This window comes from Oncorhynchus kisutch, linkage group LG2, assembly GCF_002021735.2.
Source record: "Oncorhynchus kisutch isolate 150728-3 linkage group LG2, Okis_V2, whole genome shotgun sequence".
Taxonomy (NCBI): Eukaryota; Metazoa; Chordata; class Actinopteri; order Salmoniformes; family Salmonidae; genus Oncorhynchus; species Oncorhynchus kisutch.
Window position 1 is genome coordinate 9,940,637 of NC_034175.2, and position 17,657 is coordinate 9,958,293.

General features: G+C 46.5%; 1 protein-coding gene across 3 annotated transcripts in view; it reads left to right on the forward strand.

Annotated features, from left to right (window-relative positions):
• arhgap33 (Rho GTPase activating protein 33) overlaps positions 1-17,657 on the forward strand; it is a 53,984-nt gene that overhangs the window by 766 nt on the left and 35,561 nt on the right. For 2 of the 3 annotated variants that reach the window (XM_031787121.1, XM_031787131.1), the window contains exons 2-3: positions 13,790-13,881; positions 14,985-15,069. In XM_031787121.1, coding sequence (XP_031642981.1) covers positions 13,790-13,881; positions 14,985-15,069 — 177 coding nt within the window. Of the gene's footprint in view, positions 1-9,254; positions 9,324-13,789; positions 13,882-14,984; positions 15,070-17,657 lie in introns of all 3 variants that reach the window. The other variant, XM_031787140.1, reaches the window with a different exon arrangement.

Consider the following 17,657-nt stretch of genomic DNA (forward strand, 5'->3'; position numbering starts at 1 on the left):
AACCTTGGCCTGTCACTGCTTCGCTCAAGTCATTTGATATGGTTCTTTATCCGACCAACTAACTAAATCTTATAGCTAATGCTATAAAGCCAGATCCCATGTGGCTATGCCGTTTATTAGCTCAATTTAGCTAACTAACTAGTTACGTTATTTAATCTAGTGTGCTAGCTAGCTAGCTCCAGTTAGCCACATCGCGCGCCCCTCCCTTGAAATGCAAGCATGAATGGCGGTGTTGTCTGTCAGCCAGACAGGGTGATTCGGTTTTACTGGGCATTCATCACTTGCCTTAATTCGAATATTTACGTGCTGTCTACAACGTGTCATCGTTTAACACAATCTAGCAAGGCTAGCTAATATTATTATGATTGCCTTGTTAGTTGCTAGATTGGCAGCTCAAAACAGTTTTGAAAACGGACCGTCTTTTGTCTAGTCCGGCTGGGGCTTCCATTTCATTAATTGCGCGCAAGCCACAGTGATGAACAGCGTGCAGCTCTTTTCCAACGAACGTCATTCTCATAACAAAGGCACGGGATACTAATGTATCTAATATGATTTTAAATTAGTTAGTACTAAAGAAATGAATGTTATATGCGCAACATAATACAAATAATCTGTTTCCCATTGTCGGGCTGCAACGTTTTCAGATATAATATTGTTAATGTCCCCCTCAGGCGTGTAGATACAATCGGTTCCAGGTAACTGTGTGTCAGCGTGATGAAGTAACACTTCAAACCGTTCCAACGCTATGCTGTCGTCTCGCGCTTTAACATCACTTCACTGACTTCATGTTTTCCTAAGGTAAAAGCGCTTTAGACTTGATGGTTAGTCATAGCTGTGCAACTTGAAATGGTATTTTATTGAATGGAGTGATTGGCCTGCCAACTCCATTTTGATATATTGTCTACTCCCCTGGAGTTATGCCGCGTTCACGTGCTAGTCAGATCTAGGAAACTCGGAAATGTCTGACTTCCTATATCTGACTAGCACGTGAACGTGTCATTATTCTTACATACAGCTGTGTTTGCAATAGACATGGGTTTTGCATACCAGTGGAATAGGTCGATCTACCAGAGAATATGGTGGTTTATGATCAGAGGATACAAATCCCCTCCATCCACGAGTCTCCTGCTCTCAAGACTGACAATTAGTAATCTGGGTTAGGTCCCAAGACTGGCTCTTTGCCACAGCACAGGGTATTTCTGTCATTAATGATCAATCCATCATTAATCTACCCAACCGCAGTGGACCCAGTATGTTACAGCTGAAACAGGCTGAACTAGTGCTTAGCTTCAGATTATGTCACCTATGTTTATTCTCAGACTGTACATTACATTTCCCTTGGAAAACTAGGAATAGCCAGGCCTATTTTATGCTTCTGTATTCTCTAATGCCTGGCCAAACAAGGCATGTGTGTCATTACTGCTTTTTCCTTTATGGAACTAAATCTTATGGTCTTCATTCTGGCTCTGTTGGATTCACTCACTGGCTTCAGATAGATAGTTGGTTCCATGTTCTAGAGAAGCATTACTGTGTTGTCAGTCCTGAGTCTAAAACTTCGCTCAAGGCTATAGTTTAGCCTCCATCTCACAATCTCAAGACCCATTGGTTACGTTGACCTCCCTGGTCTGAACCCTTTCCAAGTATCCTTGTATGTTGTCATTCAGATTCCATGTCCAGCTGGTGTAGCGTATCTTGGCCTGCTCTCCCCAATAGTCAGTTTGAGGATTAGCTCTGCCTCCAGTGTGAGCAGCAGTGGGCGATCAAGGTGTTTAATTACAAACCCAGCATCTTCATAACTCTGTCTGGCAGGAGCTGTGTGTTTCATAGATTGAATGAGACTAAGACTGTGTGTCTGTGTGTATACCATACAGAGACTGAGCGACTGAGACCGAGTGTGTGTGTCTGTGTGTATACTGTACAGAGACTGAGCGACTGAGACCGAGTGTGTGTGTCTGTGTGTATACCGTACAGAGACTGAGCGACTGAGACCAAGTGTGTGTGTCTGTGTGTATACTGTACAGAGACTGAGCGACTGAGACCGTGTGTGTGTGTCTGTGTGTATACTGTACAGAGACTGAGCGACTGAGACCGAGTGTGTGTGTCTGTGTGTATACTGTACAGAGACTGAGCGACTGAGACCGAGTGTGTGTGTCTGTGTGTATACTGTACAGAGACTGAGCGACTGAGACCGAGTGTGTGTGTCTGTGTGTATACTGTACAGAGACTGAGCGACTGAGACCGAGTGTGTGTGTCTGTGTGTATACCGTACAGAGACTGAGCGACTGAGACCGAGTGTGTGTGTCTGTGTGTATACCGTACAGAGACTGAGCGACTGAGACCGAGTGTGTGTGTCTGTGTGTATACTGTACAGAGACTGAGCGACTGAGACCGTGTGTCTGTGTGTATACTGTACAGAGACTGAGCGACTGAGACCGAGTGTGTGTGTCTGTGTGTATACTGTACAGAGACTGAGCGACTGAGACCGAGTGTGTGTGTCTGTGTGTATACCGTACAGAGACTGAGCGACTGAGACCGAGTGTGTGTATACCGTACAGAGACTGAGACCGAGTGTGTGTGTCTGTGTGTATACTGTACAGAGACTGGGACGGAGACAGAAAAATACTGTGTGTGTCTTTGTTTCGGACAGACTGTTTAATTACAGCTGTTGGGTGGACTCACTGGCTACATACCTAATTGATTTCCGTTTAATCGTCTCATGTACGGTCACTTGCAATGTTCGGTAAGAGGAAAGTCAATGCAGACTGATGGTAATGTTGTTTTAAGAGCCTTTTACGGTTGGACATTACATTTGCCGAACGAGTTATTCTGCTTCCTTTGCGTTGTTGGCGCAGTGTGCAGCCGGCTGCAGTTCAATGTGTGTGTGTGTAGTTTTTCTGTACGCATTTGGATTTGTAGTAAGACTATAATAAAGATTAGGCTTCCGTTGCAGCACAAATTAGCCTATCCCAGCCCCAACTGAACTCAAATGCTAGTTGTTTTCAACACACTTGATTTAATGTAAATGCTCCCCTAGGATGCTCACTTGCCGACAGGAGAATGAAATGCTTGGCCTGTGGCTGCCAACAGCTGAATGATAGGGGGCTCTTACTGTACAGAAAGGAACTCGCTAATAATACATCCTTTTTATTTATGCATCCGGTCCCATGTTAGTTGTGTTGCCCTGATGTGCTCTGGTTAATTTAATCCTATTGAAGCTTGTTCCCAGCTGTTGTCCCTTCTTGCTACCATTGATGACCTGAGGAGTTGAAGTGCTAAGGGAAGTGCCTCAGTACACACACACACACACACTCCCTCCCTGTCCTCGGTGCACCAGCGTTATTATCGCAAGAAAACATGAGGAATGGTTGATTTTTATGTTTGTCAGAATCAGCACTGCTGTTGTTACATAACCTCACATTCTATTCCACTATTCCCTTCCCCCCTCTGCCACTTTGGCTGCACAAATTACGTAAAGATGTCCTCAATGTACAAATTTGGTAGGGATAGAGACCCTAGACAGGAAGATGGAGAGAAAGGTAAAAAGCAAAGAGTTGGCACAGCAGGGCCACGCCCACCAATAATCCTCTCCATCGCTTCCTGTTTACTGTGAGGCCCTCCTACTCCCTTCCTCTCTGCCCTCATCTCTTGCTCACTCTATCTTCCCTAGAGATAAACACCTGTGTGGATCTGCCTGTAATGGAGAACAAACACAATACACACACAAATCAATGGCTGCTTACGGACTCTGTAACACTGGCGTTCTGGCCACACCACCTCTGTCATTGGCCACTGGTTTGGTTCTTCACTGACCGATCATTATTTTATCACATACCGTATAATGAGAAACGAAACAAGCCTGGCTGCATTAGCAACAACGTTCAGTCACAAAGCAAGCGGTTTATGTTTGAGATGAAATGAGGATGTGGAGAGCGGCACGGGGGGACTGGTTTAGGCAGCACATAGCTCGTTGTCAGGGGTGACGGTCAGACAGTCCTCCTGTGTGCTCAGTGCTGCTCTCTGCTCGTCTCTACTTCCCCCTGCATGTGGAATCACCGTGAGGACAGATGTTTAGAGAGATCTAGTTTGACCACCTCGGAGCACTACTACGCCTATTGTTTGTCCTGTGTGCTTTATTCCGTGGGATATTATTCAAGCAGATCGGCAAAATGTGCGTGCTCCATGTAGCCTAGTGAAGGCTATGTTATGGACTCATAACCCTAACCGACACGCAACGCAGGTCATCACCTCAACTAGCTGTCTGCTAGTTTTATTTATTCAATGAAAATGATTTTTTCCTACAGTGATATTGGTGAATTGAATTACCGCTAGGCTACAGCCAGGGGGCTGTTTAGCTGAGCATGTTAACATGTTGAGCATCTTTCAAGCTGCTCTCAAAGCAGGCCCTTTAGAGAGGTGCTGCGTCTCATGTGAGCCATCACTATGTTATTACCAGGCACGTTCTGCTGTACCTCATGCCATGTGAATAGTAAAGGGATATTTGATGCCTGGTAGGTCTAGAGGTGAGCTATAAGCTGAGCTAAAGAGGCCTGACTGGGGACACCAGACCTGTCCCTGACCCCTTTCCCAGGGCCTAAAGCTGGAACTGGGCTCACAGGGCTGCTGCTGACAGCTTGGGGGCAAGGGGCGTCACAGAGTCCCGCCTCAGGCCAGAGAAGGTCTGGGCGAGGGCACTGCCTCACGCCCTGTCACCCATCATCTCCTCTAACGCCCTCATAGAGGAGAAGCCAGCCGGCACCAGCCACGCCCAACGTGCGCACACACACACTACTCACCCTGGAGACTCCTTAATGGGTGCTTAACATTAGATCTCTGTGCTAATACTGTGTACGATCAGATATGGTCTATTTACAGTACATTAACCTGTATACAAACCTACGACTTTCTTCCCTTCCCCCTCTTACTACTCCCCTCTCTCTGTCTGTTTTGGCCTGGAGGCTGGAATGTGTGCAATGCCAATATCTGTTTTGCCTCATGGATCACCCTTCTATCCATGACTTACAGTACAGGCAGTGCCTTCAAACCGGTTTTGCATTATGATTCATATCCTGGTTGTCCAAGCCCATATACAGCAGCTTGAAGAGACAATGACTAAACAGACAGCAAACATGGCTATGTAGTACAGCCACCAAGTCACTATCCTGGAGTGTAGCCCTCTCCATATACTATACATGCTAGCTCTATAGTTTAAAATCTTTCATGTTGCCTTGACATCCTCCAACTTGCTGAAGCAAATCTTCAGAACACCCCCCCCCCCCCCTTTACTGTGGCTAGCGACCTTGTTTCCCCCCACCAGACCTAGGCTCCACGTATGGATAGTTTTTCTCCTGTTAGTGTTTTCATTCAGCCATTCTCTCTTTCCCTAATTCCTTTATGGTTTTTCTCTCTCTCCGCTGCAGTCAGATGCTCTGGGTGCCAGCTGTCTGCCCCTATAGAAACATCTGTTCTGAAGCCATGCCCACATTGTTCCGTACCAACACAAATGGCCCCCTCGTCCACTGTCCCTCATGTCTCGCTACACACACACCACATACTTGTTCACAACAGTCAGGCTTCTGATGAATTCACCCTCTTTCTTTTTCTTTCCTCTACTTCTTTCTTCCTCTACTTCTTTCTTCCCCCACCTTTTTTTTTTCTTCTTTTTAGTATTTTCTCTCCCTCTCTTGTGTGTCTCTATTTCACGTGGCTGCAGCTGGGATGAGGGCAGTGTTTGGTGTTTAGTATGCTGCCGGTGGCTCTGTGTCTTTCCTGTCGCGTGGAAGAAAGAGGACGGGGCTCCCAGAGAGGCGCTTATTGGGTAACGGGCGGTGGGGGGTGACAGGGGGACTGTCTGTTTCCCAGGGACCCTCTTCTGGAATGTCCATGATAGAGCCCACCGTGCTCCATTCTTACACAGCCTAGACCCTCCCCAGTCTTCCATCTCAGCTAGCCTTCGTTATGGCTTCCCATGCTTACTCTGGGAGATGGGAGAAGATTTGGGGGGGGCAGTGTTTGTTGCATTAGCCTGAAGGAGTAAAGGGAGGGAGGGACGGGTGAGTGCGGTTCCTTTTTTGGGGTGTAGTTGGGGGTTGGGTGGGATCTATAGGAGGTGAGGGGATGGTGGGGCATGGCTGAATGGGAAGGCCTGTTTTGTTCTGTGAAAGGTCAAAGGGCAGTGGGGGGGGCCTAACGGAGCTCATACATTAGAAACAAACTCCCAGTAAAGTTGTTTTGAGGCTGGGAGACAGAAGAAGCACCCCTCTGGTACACCTCTACAGTGTTAGTGATGGCATACTACATCAATAACCAAGGGGCCTAATGTTGCATGAAACATGAAAAGTAATCATGTGCAGTCTAGTGTTGTGACGTGACTATCTAACTGTACCTCACTGAGTGTGTTTACATGTGCCATTGGGCTGTCAACCTGCTGAATGACTTGACCCATGGCCTCTCGTGTCTGGATCCAGGCTGATGCTTCTCCCCCATGTCCAGTCCCCAAGCTCCTGTCACCGTAGTAGCCCCTGGATTTGAACAACACAGTCCCTGTCTGTCTCTGTCACCTCCTCCCCCCCACGTGTGCAGTGTCCGGCGTGACAGATCAACACTTGTAGCCACGACTGTACTTGCCCCAAACTGGCCCATTCACGTCACATTAGCCCAGCCGCGACCACTTGCAGATGATGACAATAACGAAAAGAGCAGATTTGTAATGCCGTTCCTCCTCACCCCACCTCCCCTGAATTCTCCCAACATTACCCACTTATTCAGTCCTCAGAGAAAGAGGGGCTGACACTTCTATTACACTGGGTTGCTATGAAAGAGAGGAGGAGGGAGAGAGTGAGCAAGAAAGGACACTCTTTGAACCTATTGTTCCCCCTGGAGAAAGAGGGAAGGAAGGAAGGAATGAAGGGTGGAGAAGTGTAGGGGATTCTCATTGTCCTCTTTCATACAGAAAGTGAGTGAAATGGAGTGAGAGAAGCAGGGGATGGGGCATGGAGGAGTAGAAGGGGGAGTTCTAGACAACAAGCAAAACTGTTGGAGCAGCTGGGTTACACAAACAGACATTTACCTTTTGGGCTGTAGTATTCTCTGTTGGCAAGCCAGACCCAGCCAACCATCCCAAGCCAACGTTGTGCTGTGACCTGAAGAGGACAGGCCCAAGACTCCTTGACTGTGAAGACAGCGTCGCTTGGAGTGGGGCGGTTTACTGACCGTGGGAGAAAGGGGACAATAACAAATGGCTCTTCTTCTGCTTGACTGACCCTCCATCCTATTGTCTTATTTTGGGGTCAAGATCCAGGACACCTGCTGAGCCTCAGAGAGTAGAGAGGCAGAGACAAAACAATCATCGTAATAATAGCCAGCCAGAGATTTAGTTATGAGAGATTTGTCAGGATTGATTTATGCAGAGTGGTTTTGAGCTTGTTTTTCAGTCGTCATATGTATGTATGTGTGTGTGTGTGTGTGTGTGTGTGTGTGTGTGTGTGTGAGAGAGTGAGATCCACTTCACTCAACACACCTACAGGCATGAGAGAGTTGCTTGCCACTGTCGCTACACCAACGTCTGTGTCAAGTTCAGAGTCTGTAGAGGAATGAGAGAGAAGCTCACACACCCCTGCACGTCCAGTTCACCCCACATAGTCGAGCACATTTGAGCCTGCTTAAACCCTCTCAATCGCACAAGCATAGAAGCAGTTGAATCAGACTCACGCCATTATTTTTCATTCCCTGTGACACACTCTAGCATGCACACACACACACACACACTCTAGCATAGACATCCACACACACTCTTATCCTACTCTGACATCCTGTCCACCTAAATCTTATCCATGCAGTCCTTTTATAAGCTCGAGAAAGCACACAATCTCCCTCACGGCCTGACATGCAAAAACACGCTGCGTTACCATAGCGACGCTGCCCACATGACGGAAGATCTCGGCAACTGTTGGTAAGGCTCTGGCTGACTAGAAAGCATGGAGCCTCACTTCCCACATCATAAACTCCAACGTCTGCTCTGCACAGACCAACAGGCTGCCCACTGACTCTAGTTAACATTTTAAGCACATTCGATGCCTGTGACTTCGTAAGGTTAGTAAGGAACAGTCTCACTCTTGTGATTCATAGGATAGAGTAGGCCTAGCCGAACTCCCTACATTTACGAAGCCTAACCATGTGACTTGGGACTGTTGTAGGAGTTGAATGGCAGAGGCTATAATAGAATGATCATTGGGCAGATTCACTTGCAGAGAATTCCCTCCTACACACACATTCAAATCAATGGCATTGTTTTTGTATGTTTTTTTAGGGGCATTGTTACATAGCAGCAGAATACTCCCCCTCCCAGAGAAAGCTTCACTGATACTCTTTGATACTTTTCTAATGTGCCTTGAACCTCAAGCCCCCCCCCCACACACACACACGCAAACACGCAGCATAGGCACGCCAAATCTTATACACACACACACACGACTTAGGCATACTCTAGAAGGAACAAAACTGTCACATTTAACCCATTTCCTCAGCGTGTTGACCCCTGTGTGTGACCCATGTCTGTCTGCTCCTCTCCCACCTCCAACTAACTAGATTAGCCAACTCCCCTGAGACAGACAGTGTGACAACACTTCACTCTGCTGTAATACTGGGAAGCCCAAGCACAATGATGCTGTCCGTGCTGACAACCTCACAGGTTATAACTGTTAGAAATGGTATGCGACTGACTTATCGAAATACCAAGGGTTGTTGCCAACAAAGAATATTCAAAACCAGCATAGGCATTTGAGATCAGTTTCTCTCTATGGGTTAGATGGCACTATTATAGGGATGGTTCTGTATGGGAATCAAGTGACCTTTTAATTGTGTCAGAGTGGAGAAGGCTTTCAGAGCAGTGGTGTTGATGCATGGCCTTGTTACGTTAGATCAGAGCTGGTTGGTTAAGGTTTGGCTCTTTCTGATGGAGCGTGAACAGTCAGCCAAGTCCTCTCGCTCCAGCTCTCAACACAGGCCACTTCGTGTTACAGCAAAGCTCAATAGAATTGATTTTATTTATTAATGTTTTTATTTTATTTTTTACCCTCAAACAATTAGGCTAAACAAAAGTCTGACCTTATCTCCAGAATCAACTTTGAACTCAAATTACTCAAATCCCTCAAGGAAGCAGTCTAGAGTGTATTGTCTCTTGTCTACACACATTAAGCCTCTTGTATGAAGGGACGGAAATTAAATGTGCTTCCTTCGATTTCTTTTTCTGTGTGAAGTGTCGTGACCCCAGTGGGTTGGGAAATGCACCATGTTTACACGCGCTATGAGCCGGACAGTCATGTCTGGTAAGTCTCCGTCTACCCAAACTGTCTGTATGCACCTCTTTATGTCTGTGGGTACGTATTGTGCCTGTCTATGCGTGGTATGGTTGTCTGTCTGCACATGTGTGTAAATATACATACTTGTGCATGCGGTCAACAATTATTACAAGTATTGTCTACCTCTGTATGTCGTCAGCACGATAATGTCTGTGTGTGTGGCTTTACCCAGTGTGGTGTGAGTGATCTGCTATTCTGGGGAGACATTCTATCTATGTTATCTCTGTGGCCTGTACAGTATGCATGCTTGTTTTGTCTTATTCCCCTGTGTCTCCATGGTGGTCATGTCTCTGTGTCGCACTGTTTGCCACAGAACAGTGGGAAATGTTCATTATGGCACATAGTTATGGACCAGAAACTACCCAGCAATGGATGACGTTGTACCAGTGTTGGCGATGATCCTCTAAAAATATTGATTACCAAGCAACCAATTACTTCACACTAGAGGAAGAAAAACTACACTAGAGTTACTTTGAAAAAGTAGTTCACTAGATCCAACTACTTTGTGATAAATTATCATATCAAAATCTGAAATGTCATTGACTACAATTTGTTAAAACAGATCTCTCTGAAGTAAGATAACAGAATGTGCATATTAAACACAAACTGTCTTTCAAATGAGAATTAGGGGAAGAGCTGATGCCAAAAAAGATAGGCCATTCTTGTCTACTTCAGCCATATCTTTTCTATTTGCAAGAAGAGTAGTGCATAGTTCCAGTAGTTAGCTACACCGCTACATGGCAAAAAAAAGTAACTATGTACTAAAACACTACCAAGATTGGAATTTAGTAAACTACATTTTGAAGGTGGTGGTAGTTTCAGTTACTTGTTGAACTACATGTAGTTCACTACTCCCCAACACTGGGTAGATGCTGGGTAGATGCTGGGTAGAGCTGGTGCTGAACAACTGCAGCCGCGCTTCCCAAACAAGATCAGAGTTCCTGTTTTCCCGGTCCCTAAAGAGAGGCTTGCATTACCAGGCATGCATTACATGGACTGTTGTTGGATCAGGGCACAAACATTCAAACTATGAGGTGAGCTCTGATGACAGTGGCCTTACTGAGAACCAGGGCTTATCATTTAAAGATGTCTAAACTGAGAGGGGGTTTATATAGCATGCTGGATCCTCTAGACTCAACAGAACATGGTTTCTAGGTCAGCCTACTATACAGTTCTTCTCTGTACCACGAAGACTCCTCCCTCCAACGTGACACATTTTTATTGCCCCCTTATGTGGTTTCGCTATGATGTGGAGGTTGTGTTGCCCTGTGTAACTGGCAGTTGTCGCCAGATGGATTAGGAAGGAAACCAAACGTTTATATAAATTGACCGACCAACCGCCCGTCAGTCTGTCTCCTGCCCCTCACAGAACAGCTGAGAAGCCTGAGCTCTGGCAATGGCCCAGGGTTCAGATCGCTGTGTGTGTTCACACCATGAAATATTCAACAGTCAAGTATGTGTCTGTGCACACGCACACAGACGTAACCGCCAGGTATGCTAGGTCCACTTACCTGTCCCTCTGAGCAGAATGCACTGAGAAGGGACAGTGATGGCTGGGCGGAGGTAACCATGGGAGACCGATGGTGACAGACAGACGGATGGACAGAGGAGATACATAGCACTGGAGATGGACTACACCAACATCTAAAAAGAACCCCCGCCCCCCTTGAAAGGGGTTCTCAATATGTTCAAGAAGAGGAGGATGCAGAAGGTAGAGAACAGGAGGTGGAGAGAAAGTGGGCTGCTGTGGAATCAATGAGGGGGGTGAGAGTGAATGCCTGCAGGGGTTATTACCCATTAGGATTCTCATGTCTTTGGTTTTGGTCTGAAGAAGACCTGTCTGCGTTGTTGCTGTACAACAATACCTACTAGAGCCTAGTCTCTTAGGATTAACTCCTGCTATTGTCCCTGAAGGCTGTGTGTGGATACTGCCCTGCTCTGACTGCCTGCCTGTGTCTCTGACCGTCTAGCTAACTGTTGTTTGGAAGCGGTGGCTTCCATGGCAGATCCAGTTTCAGGTGTCTATTGTGCCATACCGGCTGCCCGTGAAACTCTAGCCTGGTGTAGAGTGAAGAGGGGTGTGGAGTTACTGGAAGTGCAACGACATGACGTGGTCCTCTACGTGGTCCGCTAATGACCTTTAGCATCCATTAATGTACCAGTCGCGTGGTGAACTAAGGTTTTACAATGTTGGAGATGGAATGAATGCATGTTGCAGACAGTCAGTGCAGACTGGATACAGGCCAGGGTTCATGTCTATAAATACCTTATCCCCTGCTTTGTAATGATGGACTCTCAGCTCGTTGAGTTTCTCTGCTGTCGCCACGTTGTCAGAGGAATTGAGTCGAGGCTAAGGGGCCGGCCTGTACTGAGGGCTGAACAGACACATCTTGGTGTGTGATACGCTGAAGTGATGCAGCGCTTATGTATTCTGATTAAGCCTAGCTGTGCCCAGTTTAGCCCCAGTGCTTTCAGCCTCTATGGGCCCCGCTGAGTGCGTACACACACACACACACACACCAGGTGGAGGCAGGTTTGTCCAGGCTTACTGTTAACAGTCAATTTACCACAGCAAGCCTATGCCAGGTGCTCGCTCGCCCAATCTCCCACTCACTCACCCAGGAACAGTGAGGGTGTCAGTTGTCCCTAAGCGATTGACCAGGACCAGTTTGGGTTTGTGTTGGTAAGGTCAGTCCCGGGAGGAGTAGTACTGATCCTAGGCCAATACTCTGAGGAGTAATGTTTTTCCCTGGAGCTGCAGTACTCTATCCAGCTCTGCATCCTCTGCTGAGGAATAACCTGTGAACAGACACGCTGTCCCCAATCACAAGTGATTCACAACTGGGAAGGTTTTAAAAGCCCAGGTGTTTTCATTGCTGTATCCTTTAAAGGTGTTGCAGGAGCCCATGACAGGCCGAGTAGTGGAGAATCTGATCTTCAACTTGGCTTGCACCCTTCCAAACTGTATCCAGTCTGCTATTGTCACAGTTGCTGTTGGCATGTGAGAGTGAGACATTGTAAGATAGGCCAACTCTCTGAGGAAGCGGTAGATTCTCTTACACTTGTTCAGGTAGAGGCCTTTAGCATCTGAACATGGGGTTTTGATATTTGATCCCATTTGAGTATTTGAAGGAGATTCGGGAGTCACTCATCCACATACTTTTAGCCTAATTCCCATCTCATCCTCCTTCCATCTGGGCAAAACCGTTTCTCACTGTCTATGTTGTGAATGGAGATGGTTGTCACCAATTCATCTAATGAATTGGCCTATTTTACTTATTTATTTTTATTTAACTAGGCAAGTCAGTTAATAACAAATTCTTATTTACAATGACGGCCTACCAGGGAACAGTGGGTTAACTGCCTTGTTCAGGGGCAGAATGACAGATTTTTACCTTGTCGGCTCGGGGATTCGATCCAGCAACCTTTTGGTTACAATGCTCTAACCACTAGGCTACCTGCTGCCTCTTAGTCTATTTGGGACATATTTCCCTGACAACAGACAAATTACTTCAGTTAGCCTCTACCAAAGCCTTATGGGTGTAATATACACTGGTCATGTGTGAAAAATGGCTTTTTTACGTACACACACACAGTGAGTGATTGATGTTCGTTCCCTCTGGTGGTTGACAGCTCATCATTGCTGCTACCTGTTTGTGTAGGAGTGGGTGTGTTGTGTGTTGGTTTGCATTCATCAGCTGGATAATATGGAAAGGATATTGATATTGAGAGAGGGAGAGCAAGAGAGGTAGGAATGAAAAGAGGGACAAATATTTGTCTTTCGTTCATTTGTGATGACGATTACATGGCTGTATGCTGGTTTTAGAGATGAGTGAAGGCAGACCTAAAGCCAGAGGGAGAGGAGGGGTGTGTGTCTGGCTTGCCGTAGGGCCTGTGAAGGTGTGAACCGTGTGATGGTTAGAGATGTGTTTCCACCTGCTGTTGAGTCAGTATGAGTCAGTGCACATTCGGCTCCACTGTGTGACGGCTGCTGCATCGTCATGCAGATCCTGACAGGAAGGACTGGATATGCTCAGGGGGACAGGGATTTACTAACTAACAGCTTATATATGCTACAGCATGTGAAGTAGAATCAGACACAGTTACCACTACTACAGTTTGCTCTGTCCTCTGCAGTGGTGTTAGTTGTGCTGTGTTTGTGGAAGTATCTTCTGCATGTTCTGTACTGTAGTCAGGAGTGGCATCGTGGGGCTGAGGAAGTTGCTTTGACCAAGTCAAATCACTGTCAAGAAGGAAGAGATTTTGTAGATGGTGTAGCCTATAAACCATACTTTGACCATAGTAGATATCTAGATATCTCCCTTTGAGGTACAGTCTTGACCACCACCCCTGGAGACAGACAGACACCATGTAACGTGGCCTGTTGACTGTTGTTTTACTAACTATCTTTTTCCTCTTTCTCCCTCCCGAAGGCTTGGAGCACCGATAATCTGGACACTTCCGGGGAGCCCACTACCCGCTCCGTGGGCACCACTGCCAACTTGAAGGGGAAGATGAGCAAGAGGTGATACTGCCACTTAGACTGGCACACTGCCCTCCGGGTCTTAATCGTTTCACTGAGGGTCGATTGGAACAGTTAAAGATCATTTTAAAGAGGGTGGAACAAGTACACTGCTGACCCGCACACGGGAAATGTGACTGCAGTGTAGTTACAGGAAGCAGAAGTGGTGTGAAATGTGAACCATTAGGTACCGATGGAACTTTGGTGCCAGACAAGGGATGCCAAGCATAGACTGAGAGGAAGGGTGTATGTTATATATATTGTAGTATTTCAGGTCCGCTATACTTTGCAGCTGTGCTCTGTGATGAATGCCCTTGTATGGACATCCCTGTCAGTTCAGTCCACTTCTGAGGAGACACGGGTCGGAGAGAAGTTTATACACAAACACATACAGGGAACCTCAGAACTTCCCTTACAGACCACGCAGTGCTGTGAAACAGGACGTTCCCCAGTTTCATTTCCCCCTGGCTGTGGTGAGATTGTGGTAGTTGATAGTGGAGGTTGATGTGATGTGAAGCTTAGAGGAGTGAGTGGTGTCACTGATAAAGTCTGGCCCTGGTCACCGCAGGTTGGCATGAAACCTAACCTTAACCACACCGCTAAACCTAATGCCTAACCTTAAATTTAAGACCAAAAGCACATTTTTGTTTTCAGACATTTTTACAATATAGCCATATATGCAGCTGGCCCATCTAGCAGAAGTCGCTCACTTTTGCCTGCAGGGCAAGATTCATGACAAACATCGAGCTGCAAAAATCACCATGCCAGGTAACTGCCACAGTCAGTGTGTGCATTTGAGAGTAGGGACATGCAAAGCAGTCTGTCCAGGGTGGTTTCTGTTCTCACGAGAACCACTGTCACTGTCAAGCTCTCATAGCTACAGCTTTGTTTGTCCTGGAGCTTCTCCTAAACTAAGTGTAGGTCTACTAATTCACCCAAACATAGACAGACTGTATACAGGGCTTCTACTGCTGCACTAACGTTAGAACAGTGTTGGTCTGCTGCTGTTCAAGACAAATACATTCTCTGTATTGTGACTCTCACTCTGTGACTGTATACTACTGTTATTTAATCTAATCTGACTGCTGTGTGTGTTTCTATCTCAGGCTGTCTGTTGTGAAAGGTCACTTCCCTAAGCTCGTTGACTGTGCCCACTTCCACTATGACAATGTGGAGTTTGGCTCCATCGAGGTAGGTTTCGACGCAATCAATCAATCAAATGTATTTATAAAGCCCTTCTTACATCAGCTGATGTCACAAAGTGCTGTACAGAAACCCAGCCTAAAACTCCAAACGCAAGCAATACAGGTTAAGAAGCACGGTGGCTAGGAAAAACTCCCTAGAAAGGCCAGAACCTAGGAAGAAACCTAGAGAGGAACCAGGCTATGGAGGGGTGGTCAGTCCTCTTCTGGCTGTGCCGGGTGGAGATTATAACAACATGGCCAAGATGTTCAAATGTTCATAGATGACCAGCAGGGTCAAATAATAATAATCACAGTGGTTATCGAGGGTGCAACAGGTCAGCACCTCAGGAGATTAATGTCAGTTGGCTTTTCATAGCCGATCATTCAGAGTATCTCTTCTGGTCCTGCTGTCTCTAGAGAGTTGAAAACAGCAGGTCAGGGACAGGTAACTAGACTGGACACAAGACTGTGCGTGCGGGCTAAAATGCCCATTTTAGAAATGTAAACTACAAAGATGTCCTGCTTGGCTGACTGTAAATTAAGTGTGTTTTAACTAACGTCATAGGTCCTCATGGATGTTCCAGTGGCCTGCATTAGAATCCCAGCCTCATGTTGTAATGTTACTGTAGTGACGGCAACCCCAGCCTCATGTTGTAATGTTACTGTAGTGACGACAACCCCAGCCTCATGTTGTAATGTTACTGTAGTGACGACAGCCTCATGCTGTAATGTTACTGTAGTGACGACAACCCCAGCCTCATGCTGTAATGTTACTGTAGTGATGACAGCCTCATGCTGTAATGTTACTGTAGTGACGACAACCCCAGCCTCATGCTGTAATGTTACTGTAGTGACGACAACCCCAGCCTCATGTTGTAATGTTACTGTAGTGACGACAACCCCAGCCTCATGTTGTAATGTTACTGTAGTGACGACAACCCCAGCCTCATGTTGTAATGTTACTGTAGTGACGACAACCCCTGCCTCATGTTGTAATGTTACTGTAGTGACGACAACCCCAGCCTCATGCTGTAATGTTACTGTAGTGACGACAACCCCAGCCTCATGATGTAATGTTACTGTAGTGATGACAGCCTCATGCTGTAATGTTACTGTAGTGACGACAACCCCAGCCTCATGCTGTAATGTTACTGTAGTGACGACAACCCCAGCCTCATGTTGTAATGTTACTGTAGTGACGACAACCCCAGCCTCATGTTGTAATGTTACTGTAGTGACGACAACCCCAGCCTCATGTTGTAATGTTACTGTAGTGACGACAACCCCTGCCTCATGTTGTAATGTTACTGTAGTGACGACAACCCCAGCCTCATGCTGTAATGTTACTGTAGTGACGACAACCACAGCCTCATGCTGTAATGTTACTGTAGTGATGACAGCCTCATGCTGTAAGGTTACTGTAGTGACGACAACCCCAGCCTCATGCTGTAATGTTACTGTAGTGACGACAACCCCAGCCTCATGTTGTAATGTTACTGTAGTGACGACAGCCTCATGCTGTAATGTTACTGTAGTGACGACAACCCCAGCCTCATGCTGTAATGTTACTGTAGTGATGACAGCCTCATGCTGTAATGTTACTGTAGTGACGACAACCCCAGCCTCATGCTGTAATGTTACTGTAGTGACGACAACCCCAGCCTCATGTTGTAATGTTACTGTAGTGACGACAGCCTCATGCTGTAATGTTACTGTAGTGACGACAACCCCAGCCTCATGCTGTAATGTTACTGTAGTGATGACAACCCCAGCCTCATGTTGTAATGTTACTGTAGTGACGACAACCCCAGCCTCATGTTGTAATGTTACTGTAGTGACGACAACCCCTGCCTCATGTTGTAATGTTACTGTAGTGACGACAACCCCAGCCTCATGCTGTAATGTTACTGTAGTGACGACAACCCCAGCCTCATGATGTAATGTTACTGTAGTGATGACAGCCTCATGCTGTAATGTTACTGTAGTGACGACAACCCCAGCCTCATGCTGTAATGTTACTGTAGTGACGACAACCCCAGCCTCATGTTGTAATGTTACTGTAGTGACGACAACCCCAGCCTCATGTTGTAATGTTACTGTAGTGACGACAACCCCAGCCTCATGTTGTAATGTTACTGTAGTGACGACAACCCCTGCCTCATGTTGTAATGTTACTGTAGTGACGACAACCCCAGCCTCATGCTGTAATGTTACTGTAGTGATGACAGCCTCATGCTGTAATGTTACTGTAGTGACGACAACCCCAGCCTCATGCTGTAATGTTACTGTAGTGACGACAACCCCAGCCTCATGTTGTAATGTTACTGTAGTGACGACAACCCCAGCCTCATGTTGTAATGTTACTGTAGTGACGACAACCCCAGCCTCATGTTGTAATGTTACTGTAGTGACGACAACCCCTGCCTCATGTTGTAATGTTACTGTAGTGACGACAACCCCAGCCTCATGCTGTAATGTTACTGTAGTGACGACAACCCCAGCCTCATGCTGTAATGTTACTGTAGTGATGACAGCCTCATGCTGTAAGGTTACTGTAGTGACGACAACCCCAGCCTCATGCTGTAATGTTACTGT